Source organism: Centroberyx affinis, unplaced genomic scaffold (genome assembly GCF_046629955.1).
Source record: "Centroberyx affinis isolate AG114_WGS23_722 - 3 ecotype Tasmania unplaced genomic scaffold, CSIRO-AGI_Caff_v1 ptg001166l_1, whole genome shotgun sequence".
Taxonomy (NCBI): domain Eukaryota; kingdom Metazoa; phylum Chordata; class Actinopteri; order Beryciformes; family Berycidae; genus Centroberyx; species Centroberyx affinis.
In genome coordinates, this window is record NW_027279697.1 from 42,187 (window position 1) to 59,030 (window position 16,844).

Below are 16,844 nucleotides of genomic sequence, written 5' to 3' on the forward strand. Positions count from 1 at the left end.
TGGAACCCACTCAAGGACCCCTGGTGGTCCTCGGACTCCACGTTGAGAACCACTGCATTATGTCACCTGAAAGCCCTCTAGAGTATATAATCGACCTCATCATTCTATGTATTGACTGGTCAAAATCCTATGCATTGATTTGTTGGACGTTCCTACAGATAGATCTACATCTCTTTCCATTCTTAAGAAACTTCTTAAGCAGTATTTTTACATTTGGAAAATCTGTTTATTTCCTGTTTTGGTCTTTGTCATGAAAAGGACTCAATTTGCTCTGATCTCTGTCTTGATTTTGTCTTTACCCCCTTTTGGGCCTCGTTTTGACTCAAACTCAACTGGGCCTGGTCTCAGAATTGACTGGGACCCAACTAAGGTGGGCTTGACCAGTGATTCTCAACCTTTTTCATATCAAGGACCCTAATTTAGTCCACATTAGACCCCAATTTGATGAGATTTTGTCTCTCAGACCCAAATCTGAGAATATATATATATATATAGTCATTCTTCTGCATTGTCTCCATTGTGTTCATTTCTTGTAAATGAAATAATGCTGAAGTTTAACAATTCATCAGTTTGCTGGGGACCACCTGGAACCCCCTCAAGGACCCCTGGTGGTCCCCGGACCCCACGTTGAGAACCACTGGTCTTGACTACCGCTCTGTGTATGTGTATGAGAATATGTGTATTCCAGACAGAGAAAATCAGCGAATTGGATAAAACTCTCTGGGGAAATCAGGGAATATCAGGGAATTTTTTACAAATGGGTCACTTTGCAGGAATATACCAGAATGTCTTTTCTAATGTTTCCCACATTCATTGACATTAGATGGTTTTCAGCCCATGGAAAGTCATGGAAAAAGTCCTGACATTTGACATCAGGACCATAGTGGGAACCCTTGTGAGTGTGGTTGTCAGCACACAAGCATACAAGTGATATGCGCTGATAATATGGTTATGCTTCATACCAGCTTCTCGTCCATCATAGTGCCCCAGTTGATGCTGGGCATGCCCTCGGTGCGGGTCAGGTGGTAGATCCGGTCATGGTCCTCTCTCAGCTTCATCACTCTCTCACGCAGCTGCTTCATGCTGGACACACACACACATATAAAACATATTACAGCGTATGATTTTCCTTTTGTAACGCTAATTCATAACTTTTGAACGAACTCACTCCTGCTCGATCATCTCGGCCTGCGGGTGCTGGAGGCGCTTGGCGTTGCGGGCGTCCTCGTCCAGGCCGGTGAGCAGCTCCAGGGAGTTGAGGATCCGCCTGTTGGTGTCATCCTGGTACAGCGGCTGCTTGCGGTCGTTGATCTTACTCACGTCCTGCGGCAAAAACATGGGGAAAAAACATGGGTTAAGGGGGGGGGGGAAATTGGGTGTTAGAAGGACAGTTGGCTCCTCTTAATGATGAAAGACATGAGCTCCTCCTGAAAACATGATTTGTGAAATTTTGGGGGGGTCTCTAAAATATTGACAATATGCTGTTTTTGCCATGCATTTCTGTTCTTTTATATCTTCATCATCATGGATCATGTGTAAAAGTAGGCTGTTGTTGATGTATGATTCATGATTCATCACTAATTCACTTTAATAAAGACACCGGCATGCATACTATTCTTGCCATCACCATCGAAGCGTGGCGCCGCAATATGAAACTTCACTCACTTTAACTCAAAGATCAGAAAAAAAAACTTTCTGTTTTTGATTTAATACATTTGTGCGTTTATAGGCTGTTTTGCTATTTGACCTATCCGTGTCTTATTTGTGTCGATAATCTATAGAATATAGTACATCACTCTGCAGAGTATACTGTGCCCTGCTTTAGTTGGCCGTATTGTGTGTACTGTGATGTTTGGTTTTGATACCTGTACCCCCCGCCCTGGTAAAAAAAACAGTGAGCTCCCCCGAAAGCCATGCTATAGTTTGACATTGATGTGACTTATATGGATTTATATGTGAAAAATACAATCAAGAGACTAGATCTGGGCTCAGTTAACATTTTTTATATACACTATGGTATGTGGCAGTGTCTCTTACTTGTATGTTTTCATTAACACTGCAGCCTGGGTTACATGTCAGATATTTTAACTTCCTATGAGCGAGAGTGCAGCTGAGGTTCTCTTGGTCCTTCTAAAAATCTAGATCTAGTTTGCACCTTGTTGAGGTTCTGCTCCGTCTCATAGATGTTCTTCTCCACTTTGTCGGCATTCTTCTGCAGCTTCTCGATCAGAGCGGTCAGCTCTGTAGATGGAGCACTGGAAGAGAGAAAGAGCAAGAAAAAGACAGCAAAGAAAGAAAGGAAGAAAACATTAGTTAATCTGGAAAAAAAAACCCATCAAAAAACAATTTTGTGATTGTGTAAGGTGTGCCTCAAGGCTCAATTCCTGGGCCTCAAATACTGTTTTCTTTGACATATAAGTTACTGCTGTGTTGGCAATACTCTCTTATTAAACCAAATGATGTGACTAAGTATAACAGTATAACATTTCCAGTATAATTTACATATCTCTTGTTCCTTTAACTCTATACATCAAACCTGTATCAAAGAATTTAGAAGTTCTTTGATTCTTGATCAACACCAATGTAAACAAAACTGAGTTGCAATGAACTGTATTATAGTTTATATCCTCATCCTCCTTTAAAACAACCGATTTGATTAAGATCATGCAGTTAATATTTCATGAGAGATGCTTTTGTATTTGTCAATAGGAAAATGAATGGAGATCCAGTACTATTAGGAATGAATGCAACCACAAGATGTCACTGTCTCACCCCATGGTTATCATGAAACCATATTCAAATGACATGGACATACTGTATATGACAGGCTTATTTAACTCCATCAAATCAAATATTACAAATATTGAAGTATATGCCACATAGAAGAGAGTGACAGCTTGCTCACTAACTGGCAGACAAAGATAGATGCATTTACTGATTTCTGTGAAGTCTATGCAAACATACCATTCAAAACGTGAACGTCAATAGAGAATACCAGTCAACCAACATCAAAGAGCTGCTAGCTCTAAGCTAACCTAAGACCTTTATGATGCAAATCCAAGACGGCTGCCGTCAAGAGGCACGACTAAAGAATACGAGCAAAGAAGACAAATCCAAATCAAATCCTCCTTGGGTGTGAGAATGCGAGGAATGACTACATCGCACTGCTGTCACTCTAGGAATGAGCTTGCTAATCTGACCCTGCAAAGAGAAACAAGTTCAGTGCATCCCCCTTTCCCCACAGGCTAATAACACTGGGGCAATATCAGCAGGAGCCTGTTTATCAGGGGCCACCGCCCTGCAGATAGCACGGCCTCGCTCTGATTGCCTCATCTGTGTAAATCTTAAGGGTGTACTTGCACTGTGTTTGGTGTGAAGTGAAAATGTCTTGGTTTTGTGTGACTTTGTGGTTTATTTATGTCAGAAAGTTGTTATAGCCTCGGAGGTAAACTGAGGAAAAGGTTTAAGTGTTGCCCTAAAATGCACAGGAGACAAGAAAATTGGCTTTCATGTGCAGAAGCCTTCACTTACTATCTATATTAGCTTTACTTCAGGAGAAAAAAAAAGGTCCAACCCACTTCACCTCTGGTTTGGATTTGCTCAAAACAACCCACAGCAAAACTGACAGTGAATCGTGCCAAGCGGCTGACTCACAGCTCAGCTCTTTCATGGGAATCCTCACACACTGAAGCCAGGATGGATCTGATTAGCTGGACAAAAGTGTACAGTATGTTTGATAAAAAAATGTGCCTTGTTTTAATCTGTGATATTTCATTTGAAAGTCATCCAGAATTCAAAAAGTCAACTATGAAACAATCACAAATACACATGAAATTACCATTGCGTTTACCAATGCACAGGACTTGATGCTGCAAATCCTTGAGATGTCAGAAGAATGATGCACTAACCAACATATGGTGACAATTCATTCACCAGCCACCTAATCTACATGCAAATATTATGCATGCCTTTCTAAATTATATTAACGACAGATTGATGGCGGGGTTACGGGTTACTTAATTGCAAAAAGGTGATACGGTTCCTAACAAGTTCATTTCAAATCTCATAAATCATAACACAAAAATGTTCAGACAGGGAACTGGTCCGACAAGTTCCTGTCTCATCTCATGCAGCAGGCACGCCTTGTGTATAACCAATAACTCTGACAACATGACTTTTTAAACCTTTTCTATCCAGGGACATTTGACAATGCTCCTTTTCAGCATCGCTGTGCTTCATAGTTACACCCATGCAGACCTGGGAGCAGCCAAGTACAACCACAGCCTTCTTTTGATATTGTCCCGTTGGTCAGCTTAGGCATTGCGTAATGAGAACATAGACACCAAAATCATCCCTACAGATCACTGGCTCTGGTGCTCCATGCTAACACTTTAGCATACACTATGTTGAGTGACAGTAGGCTCCATGCTAACACTTTAGCATACACTATGTTGAGTGATAGTAGGCTCCATGCTAACACTTTAGCATACACTATGTTGAGTGACAGTAGGCACCATCACTATGTTGAGTGACAGTAGGCTCCATGCTAACACTTTAGCATACACTATGTTGAGTGACAGTAGGCTCCATGCTAACACTTTTTAGCATGCACTATGTTGAGTGACCTTTAAGTAATAAAAAGGTGTTAGTGGCTAGTGTAGATTCATAGGTTTTAAAATTGAACCCCTATTTAATAATGAATAACTTACTGTAACCTTCATACAGAGTCATTATGTAAATGTGATGACATTAAGGTTAAACCTGATAAACACCACAAGGAATTACAGCACTATTCTTCTGTAACTCAGTAACTTTATTTCATGTCTGGAAACCCAAACACATTTTTGTTTGGGTTTCAGTTGTTATCATGAAAACAGCTATGCGAATAAAGTTAATCTTTAGCATTATTATAATACTGGGGACTATGAGGCATGTTGGTGATACTGTTTGTGACCTGCATCTGTTTGTTTTTATTTCAATGTGTGTTTGTGTGTCTCCACCCCCCCCCCACCCCCCCACCCCCCAACTCCTCCCACACACACACACCCACACACACACCCACATTCACCATTTGAAACTCATTACGCTCCAATTATGCTATGAGCGTACGCCGGACACCGACTTCCAATTCCAGAGCTGTGGGTTTTGATGCAAACATTGCTGGAACAAGTTTAGACCGGTATAAGACGCCTTTGAAGAAGACGCCGTTTGTCTGCCTGGGCTCATTCGAATGAAACTCACCCCGAGGGGGGTTTCCTCTCTCTGTAAATCCACAAAAACATGATGGGAGCCATTTACAGCACTTCCAAAACTGCACTTACTGAAACTGTCAGTTAGGCAGTTTGGCAAGCACATTGATTTTTCATTCAAACGTAGACGCCAACATCACATATCCTACCCATGTATCCCGCGGAAAACAACTTTTTTGGTTTGTGCATAATGTGGTCGTGGCATGGAGGGACATTTTGAAAAGCTGTAAACCGAAAGCTGTTCTGTATTACCAGAGCCTCGACTTGTTTATCTTCCTACAAAGTCGCTTTTTTGGAGGATCCTTCAAGCAGCTGAAAAACATGCTCAGAATATGCTACCCTGCCCTATTCTGAGCATGTTGTCAATTGGTTTCCCAGTGAGCTCGCTGGCACAGAATCCATTGTTCTGAAGCCTCGTCCCGCTTGTTCTGGGAAGAAACTGGCAGCGGGAACGTCAGCTGGAGAAACAACTCCCATGTTTCCACAGGGAGAGGGGTCAAATTGAAACCAGAACATGGAGGGGTGTGTCAGTGAGCCTCACAGCAGCCTTGGCCCTGCTCTGTTTCAATAGCCTGGTGTCCATCCTTATATCGACAGACTAGATAAGAATAGGATATATAGAAGAAGTGCCTGCAGTGCCTGTCACTGCTTCTGCACCTATCGGGACTTTCTGCAATTCCAGAAACAGGGATTTGAAGTGTAAACTCATGCAAACAGGCCCAAACAAGCCTATCGCATTATTCTTCAAAACAAAAATTATATAATCTTTTTGGGTTTTTTTGCAACGCTGCAAACCTAGGCGCTAATCCACAGCTCCGAGGCCTGTGTAATTCTTTGCCAGTGGTTCTCAACGTGGGGTCCGGGGACCATCAGGGGTCCTTGAGGGGGTCCCCAACAAACTGATGAACTGTTAAACTTCAGCACTAATTCATTTACAAGAAGTGAACACAATTAGAGAATGTAGAAGAATGACTGTTTTGACCATAGTTTCACTGTTGTCTCTCTACCTACATTACAGATAGTCTTGGAATTCTGGGCAAAATTATATCCAACACTAAATAATATTAGGGGTCTGTGGCTCTAATGTGGACTAAATAAGGGGTCCTTGATATGAAAAAGCTTGAAGCTGTCGTTAGCCTTGCTCAGAGAGACAGACAACTACCCGGCTACCTGTTTGATGTCTTTTTTACTTCGATGCACCGACCAAAACGTGAACAAGAAAAGCAACGGGGGAGACAATCGGAGAGGGTGGAGCCGCATTGTTAGGATTCCTGCCGGGCCCTTCGGTGGTGACAAGCTGCTAGGTACAGTAGGGGACATGCTGGATAGCGATTACATAAGATCTGTAATCGCACTGACATCTGGTATCCTCACTGTGGAGTGGTGAGCACAAGCCAATGCAAATAAATCATCGTTTTGAAATGATCTCTAAGGCGATGAATATGATTTTGGATTCTTTTCGGTCCCTTAAGAGGCAGAACGTTCCCTTCTCTATTGAAAGCAGGAGTGACAGTGAGAAGGGAGGCACCTTCGACTAGAGGATAACCATTTGAAACAGATTAGCGGATCTCTTGGTATTCTACGCCAAAGGGTGTTATTGTTGAGGGGCCCCTGACCCCCACCCAGCACCTGCTGAGTGACAGTACATTAGGCTCTCTGCTGTGTGTTTAAAGGCCCGCCTCCATCCACAGAGAGGAGTGAAGGCAGCTCATTTGGTTGCGATGGAAATGAGCAGTATTTTTGGCATAGGTGATCAGAAACCCACTTTCAAGCCTCAATACATTTATTCACTTGATAGCCTAACCTTCACTACATACCAACCCACTGGACAGAATGAATGATAAAGGACTAGGGAGTGGTGCAGTGATACTGTGGGAGAGGCTACAAGCACCCATGTCAATCCCGTACACATTGTCTTTCTGAAGACAGCCAAACTTATCAAACCAGTTACTACCACTTTACTACACAGCGTATCAGCCACACCCTCTGGTTAACTTAAAGCACACACTTACGCAATCTAATTAACAGCACAATTTCATTTGACATTTTGTCTAAAACGCAGCTCCTCCAGACTGCAGTTCACTTTCTTCACATTAAATCCCCACACTTCACACCAAATGAATGGAAAAACTAGCTTACATCTAACGACGCAGGGGGACCATTGACAGTTGTAGCCTGCAAACTTTCAACCTATAGCCAAGCCAACTTTATGTAAGGCAAGTTAGTCCAGTTTTCTGTTGCATGCCAAACCCCGTTAAAAATCTGGCAAAAATAATGTGGCCTTGCTTATGGGCTGGGGTACACAACTGATAAAACAGTAGTTAAGACACATTATGAATCGTTAGGACCTACTTTTCAATTCGGCATTCATATAATCCACCAAGCAGCACTTTATTTCAATTAAATCTCAACTTTTATAATTAGCTCACATTGCTCGCTACCGCCCACCTCAGTGTTTTTTGGTGGAAGAAGACTGTAGGAGTAACAGGCGAACCCATTCTAAAAGTTGACATTTTATTTAAAAAAGTGCTGCTTGCTTGATTATATGGATACCGAAATCAAGGTTGACTGCTAAAGATTCAGTTACAGTTAAGTTATACTTTACTGGCAATGTAAGTTTGCCGAGAGGCGAGGCCACTTTAAACTGCCAGATTTTTTTAATAGAGTTTGGAGTGACGTATACGCCAGGACGGCGCGTGTTGGAGCTAGAACTAGAAGCAGAACAGTACTGTAGGCTACAAAACACAGCAAAATAGTTTCTGGCAGACGCCATAGCTGCAAAACAAAACAGCCTAACGTTACTTACGATGGTTTTGGTTGCGTTATAGCCACGCTGGTCTTGGAGGGCTTTTTCTTGAACATGATGACAGGTCGCTGCTTCGCGGTCACCTGTCAGCGGCTTCCGACCACAAAACAATCCCAGTGGGACAGGTGAAAGTCGGCTGTCTGTGCGCGTCTTCTGCTGGTTGCACTGGTCTGTGTGCGTGTGTGTTGTGTCAGATATGTCCACACACACACACTCCTCACACTGTCAGAGCTTCCCCTCCCACAGACACGGTACCAGTGGCACTGGAGTTACCAACTGGAATATTAACTTTGGTTGTCTGTTCTTCCACTGTACACCCAGTCTGTCTACCTGTCAGCTAGCAGCCAAGAGGCGGGGCCACACAGCTGAGCCGGGCCCCGTCCTTCAGGTAACCGCCCTGGTATTCACAGCCACAAACATACTGTACTGCAAAACGCACCCCGTTTACCTAATGCATGTGTACGCTGTTAATGTAACCATTGCAACGTAGCATTATGAATTACTAGCAAATTAATGTCACATTACCCCATAAACCCAAAGAGCAGTAGGCTGTGTGTGAGCAGATAAAAACATGAGAAAAATGACTCCTACATAATGGAAGTAGAACGTAGGCTACATCATTTAATAGCATTTTCATATATATTTATAGACCAATTTCAGTGGCATGAACAGAAATGAATAGGCTACAACTGCAAAACAATCTAAAACAGGGTACGACTTGTCTAAATTGTCTATTGAAAACTACTTTGGAAAAACATTTCTTTCTCTGCTTTGAGTAAAAGTTACTCAGTAAAAGTGACTTATTATTTGTATAATGCATTGTTTTGTGGTGAAACAGTGTTATAGGTGGATAAACATGCAATAACTGTCAGAGTGGAGCATGGGTCATAGAAGTGCATGACATAGGGGTACACATGACTCTAGATTTCTCTTTCTAAAACAATGACATCTATGTAACAACATGGACACTCCCTTTGTAGTGTGTGTGTGTGTGTGTGTGTAGTATGTGTGCGTGTGCGTGTGTGTGTGTATGTGTGGGTGTGGATGTGGGTGAGTGAGTTGCTTTGTAGCTTGGGAGGTGTGGCTGCTCAGGAGTACACCGGCCGATCCAGTCAGACTTGTCAGTGTCCTCGCCTTCACTATGTGTGTGTGTGTGTGTCCCAGTCAGTGCAAGGTGTGTGACAGTGATACTAATCCAGAGGATTTCCAGGTGAACTAGGCCATTGACTAAACTAGAGATTCAGTCCTCCAAACTAGATCATAGATCAGCCACTAACAACAAGTTTGATATTTGCACAGTAGCACATGGCTTTGATGTGTAATTGATATTGTTGAGATAATTTGGTTGTGTGTAGCAATTTTGCAGCAGCTGTTTAGCTCTCTCACACACACACACACAAACATGATACACTAACATTGGCATAAGACGCAATACTTCACTTACCAACAAGAAAATAAGCCAGTCTCTCCTTGTGAAATATACAAAAATTTGTGCACCGACCACTAGCTAAATACTAGCTTCAGACAGCATAATCCTACTCGAATATATTCATCTTACAGCAACAATAACAACCCAACTTATATTGCTAGCATTAGATAGCTAGGTAACATTTTCATCTCCAATTAGATAGCCCATACTATGCATAATAATGCTTATTAAGCATTAACTAACCCTTATTAAGCATTAACTAACCCCTTATTAAGCATTAACTAACCCCTTATTAAGCATTAACTAACCCCTTATTAAGCATTAACTAACCCTTAACTTAGTGTACCCTTATTGTAAAGTGTTACAGTTATTTGTATATTTTGTCATTTGGTACCCCTTTAAATTACAGCTCCATTTAATTCAATGCAATGCAGTGCGATTCTTAATTGTCCCATAATGGAAATTTGGTTTGCAGATAGGGTTTGCAGTAAAAACACGCCATAAAAACCCAATAAAAACAATAAGACAACGGTAAAAACAATGCAACTACATGACATTTAATCACAATAAAACACAGAACAAATCAACACAACAAAGAAATACACTAGGTAATAATCTAATGCAGTGGTTCTCAACCTTTTTCATATCAAGGACCGCTAACTTAGCACACATTAGAGCCACAGACCCCCATTTGATGAGATTTTGTCTCTCAGACCAAAATCTGAGAATATTGTTATTGTTAAATATGATTTTGTCCAGATTTCCATGACTATCTGTATTGTAGGTAGAGAGATAACAGTGAAACTATGATCAAAACAGTCATTCTTCTACATTCTCTAATTGTGTTCACTTCTTGTAAATGAAATAATGCTGAAGTTTAACAATTCATCAGTTTGCTGGGGGCCCCCTGGAACCCCCTCAAGGACCCCTGGTGGTCCCCGGACCCCGCGTTGAGAACCACCGATCTAATGTACCAACTGGATACACAACCACCATGGAGACTTGTGCATGGGAGTGACAGTGGGTAGGACATTTCTGGAGGTCGTTTTGGACCGACATTTTACAGACAATATTTCAGAACATTCAAAGCAACCTGTGAATGGTTATGCAATGGAATTTAACCAGACATGTCAAGCCTACGTCATTATTTATCCGACAAATCTATTTCCATCGCAATTTATCGCATAATTTATCGCAAAAAAACATTTCCGCTCCAAAATTTTGCGGAAGTTTTTGTGAATTTTGCCATTTCCTTTCAGTTTTTCCAATTCGATACCAAATCATAAATCAGAATTCACATCAAATACTTGGAAATCTGGCTTGTGTGAATACTAAGAGTTATGTCATTTGAGGATTTGGCTATAGGGCAGAGTCTCATCCCTTTGGTCTGCGGTGATGTAGTCTTGTTCCACATCCAGGCTAATGGTCAGGCACTCTCACAACCATGCACAGGAAGGCCATTATCAGCTGGGAGGAAGAGCAGCAGGAACTGGCCATGGAAACCATCACAAACAGTAGTGTGTGTGTGTGTGTGTGTGTGTGTGTGTGTGTGTGTGTGTGTTTTTCCATGTTCAGCAGGATGGGAAACAAAAAGTATAGTGTCGAGTTCTATCTTTCCCCATGTCACTAATTCCCCCTCAAGGCTTGTTGCATGTTAACAGCCAAACCATTGTTTCCTTGACAAATAACCATCAGGCATCAAATGGGAATAGTCAGTATTGTAGTTTGCGCAGTTTGAGCCTGAAGGTTGGTTTGTTATGAGAGAGTCAGTAAAATAGAGCTCAGCTTAGGTTTAAAACGCATTCAAATTGTTCATCCTTTGGCCAATCTTTAAAGGAATAGTTCACCCAACAATGAAAATTCTGTCATCATCTACTCACCCTCATGCCAAATGAAACACAGGTGAAATTTGTTAGTCCATATAACACACAGGGAGGCTGCCAGCACAACTTGGTAGCAGCCTTCTCCAAAACAACTGAAGTCAATGGGGACCTGTTCTTTAGAGTTCCAAAACAAAAACAGCCAAACAATCACACTGTGAATAGAAAGACCTATACACCATTATTTGTTGCAAATCAATCAGCTGTAGTTAAGATTTGCACTAAATGATGGTGTAAATATACTGTAGGTCTTTTTGGAACTCTGAAGAACTGGTCCCCACTGACTTCAGTTGTTTTGGAGAAGGCTGCTATGGAGTTGTGCTGGCAGCCTCCCTGTGTGTTATATGGACAAACTTCACCTGTGTTTCAACTGGCATGAGGGGGAGTAGATGATGACAGAATTTTTATTTTTGGGTGAACTATTCCTTTAAGGGAAAACCTTATTCAAAGCACGAGGGTGAGTTTGTGCGTCCGGTTCTATTTGTGTCGGTGTGTATACTTTACGTTTGCTTTGTGTTGTCAGCAACTCCTATATTTAACAACCCTTCCCATTGCTGCAATGGTTTGCTGCTTGCTGTTCTCCTTATAGAAAGCTGCCGATCCCAGAGTTCGCGATATATGTCACCTTTGACCCCGGGGGAAGCTCAAGTTTAAAAGGAGTCCAAATTGTAGCAGAGGCTCATGGGCCTCAACACAGGTCTGTGTGAATTTCTCAGGAACACTCCTACCACAGAGAGCGGGCATGAAAATTTCAGTGGATTTGCATGGGTGAGAGAATGGGTGACTCACTCACCTAGAATGAAAATGGAAACAAAAACCCCGAATGAAACGGAAGACAGGCAAAGTCAGGCAGATGAAAGATAGCATGGGAGTATCAGCTTGTTAGCAATGGTCCGTGTGATCGGCACTTCTGCTTATATCCAGCCCCCTAACTGCAGGCCCTGATGGACAATAACATCTGCTGAATGGGTTACATGTGCAGGTAAAAATGCGTTACCTCATCCATGGATGTTTGTAATTTGGTAATAAGGGTGTAGTGCAGTAATTTGGGGTTGGATGAGAGACAAAGATGTCTCTAAGGCGGCTCATAAAGCCAATGTGTCCGATTTATTATCTGGCACAAACAGCAAGAAACAGTAGGAATCAATCAGAGGGAAAACAATTTACACATGTTCATATGATCAAATCTTAATGGATTATGGGTAGTTCCAATAGTTTAGGGCTACCTATCTGACTAAGCCATACTTATCTCATGTCATAACATAACTTAGGAGTGACAACCATACAGTGCTGTGTAGTGGTGTAACCCTTCGCTAACCCCATCACCACTGCATTCCACTACTGATAGGGATGTAAGAATCAATGGATGTGAGAATCAGTGGAGGGTACAGTCCGTTCTCTGCTTAAACATTAACAGCATACCAAACCCTCTCCTGCAAACAAACCTGCAGCTCCGGCAACCTGAAACTAAATTTGGAGTATGTCAGTGGAACAAAGATGAAATTAGGTTTAAAATTGTTTTGGGGAAATCCAGAACCCAAGCTCTGACTGGCTGAGTGATTTGCTGATGGGTCCAACTTTCCTTAAAATTGACTGATATTTGCCTTTTATTAAATATCAGATATCATCCAGTCAGTGTCATCCACCTCTGATATGATGGAGGCTCCTCCCTGACCACAGCTACATGAAAACAGGCTGGAATACCAGAAACATGAAATTTTATTTTCTTTGTACATTTCATTTTTTTTTCTTTAATTGTTAAATAATGTTTTTGTGTTTAGATTCTTCATTGAAAGGCAGTACTGTATCCCCAGAGTTTCCTCTACCTTTGAATAGGTGTGGTGAGTCACCCTGCCTTAAAGAGCTGCTGACACTAAAAGGATCTGATTAGTCTGGATTTCAAAATAATATGATAACCTTCAAGTGTAGAGCACAATTATAGAGTGCTTTACAAGATTAATAAAATGTGAGCAATAAATCATACATGATTGAACTCAAACAGACAGGATGTGCCTTGCCTATCACTTTTTACTGACAGCAAAATCCCCAAGAAGGTGATATAATAAGTTACAATAAACATTTAATCAAAAGATGCATGTCTCTCAAAACTGCACATCTTCCCTCCTCCTAGACTAGACTTTGTTTACAACTTTGTTTTACTGAAAAGTAATATTTGTTATTGAATTAACTTTCATTTAGTTCATATATTAATTAAGAACTGGGGTTTATCCATGTCTTTGAAGTCGTTCCATAGTTCTTCAGGCAATGCTACTGAAGTAACTGGGTGGTCTGCTGTAGTGCTATAAGCTAAAACATTCCAGAGGGGTGTAGCCTTGTAGGCAGACCCAGGTACCATGAAAGGAATGTCTGGTTGGATTGTTGGACTGGTACAACAGCATTCTGATCATGAGCAAAAGAATGATTCAGCCATCAGGGAAAGCTGATAAGCTGCCTGAACTAATGAGTACAGTGATGAAATACAAACCTTGGCATAGTGAGTAGTGAGACCGCTCTTTAACTGAAAAAACCCAAGTTAAAGCTCCCATCTTGGCAAGCATACTGTCCGGCAGGCAATCTCCACAATCTCTTTTACCGTCACTGGTGAATAAGACTCCGAGATACCTGAACTCCTCTGCTTGGGGCAGCTGCTCTCCCCTCACCTGGATGGGGCAGGCCACCTTTTTCTGGGAGAGAAACAAGGCCTCAGACTTGGAGGTGCTGACCATCAATCCAGACCGCTACAACGCAGTCTGACCATCAATCCAGACCGCTACAACGCAGTCAGATGAAGCCAGAAGTTCAAGTTCAAGTTCAAGTTTGTTTATTTATATACCTTTATCACATGCATGTCTCGAAGGACTTTACAGAGAATGAGCCTACCTAGATCTAACTGATCAACATAGAACAGAATGATATAGGACAAACATCAGGAAAAGCACAACACATACAAAAGCAGATTTTAGCAAGACATAACAGCCTAGCTATTCTACATAGCCTAACCTACCCGGCACCACCAGCCTTAGACCCTCAGTGCATACAAGGAAAAACCTCCAAGAAAACCTTGTTAGGAAAAAAAATGGGCGGGCCAAGTCAAAGAGGGATCCCCCACCAGGACGGCTGAGCATGCAATAGGTGCCGGAACAACATCATCTGCAAACAGCAGAGATGCCACCCTAATGTCATCAAACTGGACACTCTCCAGACCTCGGCTGCACCTTGATATCCTGTCCACGAATATCACAAACTGAGGAGGGGACAAGGAGCATCCTTGACGGAGTCCGATGCCCACCTTGAACAAGCTTGACTTAATGCCAAGAATGCAAACGCAGCTCTCACTTTGAAGGAATAAGGATGAGTGGCTTGTACCAGGGGCCCTAGTATCAACAAAGCGTATGCAGACTGGATTAGCAAAACCCCCCATGCCTCGTTGATTATCTGAGAGGGTAAAAATCTGGTTCACTCTTCCACAACAGCACAGAATCCACATTCTTCTTCCTGAATCTGAGGCCCGACCATCAGTCACCTCACCTGGCAGCTGAGCAGTGTCATTCCTCCCATCCCACCCACACGCCTACCCATTTCCCTGCAGGGATCAATAAAGTTTTACAATGTCATTATTATTATTATAATTATTATGTAATTATGTTTGTAGTTTGTCTCCATGTAGCCGTTTCTAGAAACCTAAAAAAAAATCTCACTCCAATAGAAACCTGTTTGGCTCCGAGCCATTTTACCTTTATGCTTTTTGATGACTTTTGCTATTTTATTGTTGTTATTATTGGTGAATGCAGAAATGAAAAAGATATGAAGGTTATTCAAAATGTTATAACAAACTTTATTAATAAACATCATTTTTTTTTCTATTGTGCCTATATTTTTTCAGGTCTTGTGCATGTGTGTGTGAGGGTGTGTATGTGTGTGTGTGTGTGTGCAAGTGTGTGTGACTGTGTGTGTGTGATGGTGTCTGACACCCATGTCAGTGCACCAGTGCATTTATTCCAAAATGTGTGTGTGTGTACACCCATGGCAACTCAGCCAGGTGAGTGACACAATGAAAATGTGGACAAGTGTTTATGTGGCATTCATACTATGCGGATGAGTGTGTATAGGTATGAACTGGGAAAAAAAATGCAAAAAAGTCCATTCATGCCTGTAGTCTACATTCCCCAGGGAGGTTTGGCCTTGCTGACTTTAAGGTGTGTCTGGCTGTCACTAAGGTTTGTCAAGAGTTTTATTACCTGGAGGACGTGGGTTCAGTGCTGGTATGTCAAGTATGACAGATGAAGCTTTAGACACATTTTTGCCAGGGGTGGTGCCATACAGTTGTATCTGTGATAAATACTGATGTTGTGTATTTGTTGTGTACCATGGATTCTCAGGATGGGTCATTTTTAGTTATTTTAGTTTTTGTTCTATTGCTGTGTCATACTGGGTTAAAAAACAGACTTTTTTTATTTCAAGCTTTATTAAACCAAGTTAATCCTGTGGAGATTAAAAATCTCATTTTCGAGGGGGACCTGGCCAAGAAAGCAGCATCACAACAAACAGAAAAGTTGCAGACCAGTAATGTATAATAATGTACAAAGAATAGAGAATTGAGAATAGTCAAAAACATAACATAAGTCAAAAACAGTCAAAAACATAAAATGAAGAAAATCACCATCACATAGAAAAGAAAAAGTTAAATATTCGATATCAGCGCTCCAAAGTATACTAGTCCAATACCAAGCCAGCAGGTTCACAGAGTCAAACCTATTTAAATCTTGACTAAATAAAGCAAAGACAGTTCCTATATGTGCAAACACACAGACAGGGCATGGTTTCTACTTTTATGGGTGTGTCATTCCTGTCTCGCATCACATCACAACTGTGGCCGAGCTGCCGTATCAGGACAGCAAGTTACCACGGTAAACACAGACACAATGCAATATAGACTGAGCATGTTGATGAAACCTTCATGGGCTGAATGATTGCAATATTGACCAGAGTGGAAGACCTGATTTGGTATTCAGGTGCGAACGACAAGGACTTTAACACAAAGACAGTAACAAATTAAAAAGGTAGTAAGGGGCATCCTTGTTTTGCCCCCTAAAATTTAAATATGCCTCCCATGCAGCTAAAACTAAAATTTGACTCTAAAATATCACTACATTAACTATGTTGATTTGGTAAATTGTCTCATGATGGTTAAAGCTTCACTAGGCAGTTTTATATCAAACTCCAGCTGTCTTATCAGGCTAAATCACAAGGTAGGACTGCAACAGAGCCCATTTTGCCCAAATTAAATTCTGGTGTCAGTACGGTCCCTGGTGGGAAATCTTCTCCATACAGGAATTGAAGAACCAAAATTTAAGAGTGAAATCCAAATTGTCTTCTAAACAGCAGTGAGCAGCACTCTGTCCAGAGAAAGCTGGACCCACCAACGTTAGATCTTCTGTCTCTCTCGTCTCTTTGGTTTCCTTTGGTATAAAGCATCACAG

The 16,844-nt window shown here is 41.6% G+C and overlaps 1 protein-coding gene across 1 annotated transcript in view; it reads right to left on the reverse strand.

Moving 5' to 3' along the window:
• The window catches only part of ppl (periplakin), a 29,103-nt gene extending 20,749 nt beyond the window's left edge, over positions 1–8,354 (reverse strand). Inside the window, exons 1-4 of the mRNA XM_071524201.1 lie at positions 8,056–8,354; positions 2,156–2,255; positions 1,169–1,323; positions 963–1,083 (exon numbers count right to left, since the gene is read on the reverse strand). Of these exons, the coding sequence (XP_071380302.1) occupies positions 963–1,083; positions 1,169–1,323; positions 2,156–2,255; positions 8,056–8,111 (432 nt within the window). The 5' untranslated portion in view covers positions 8,112–8,354. The remainder of the gene's footprint in view (positions 1–962; positions 1,084–1,168; positions 1,324–2,155; positions 2,256–8,055) is intronic.
• Positions 8,355–16,844: the final 8,490 nt, after the last annotated feature.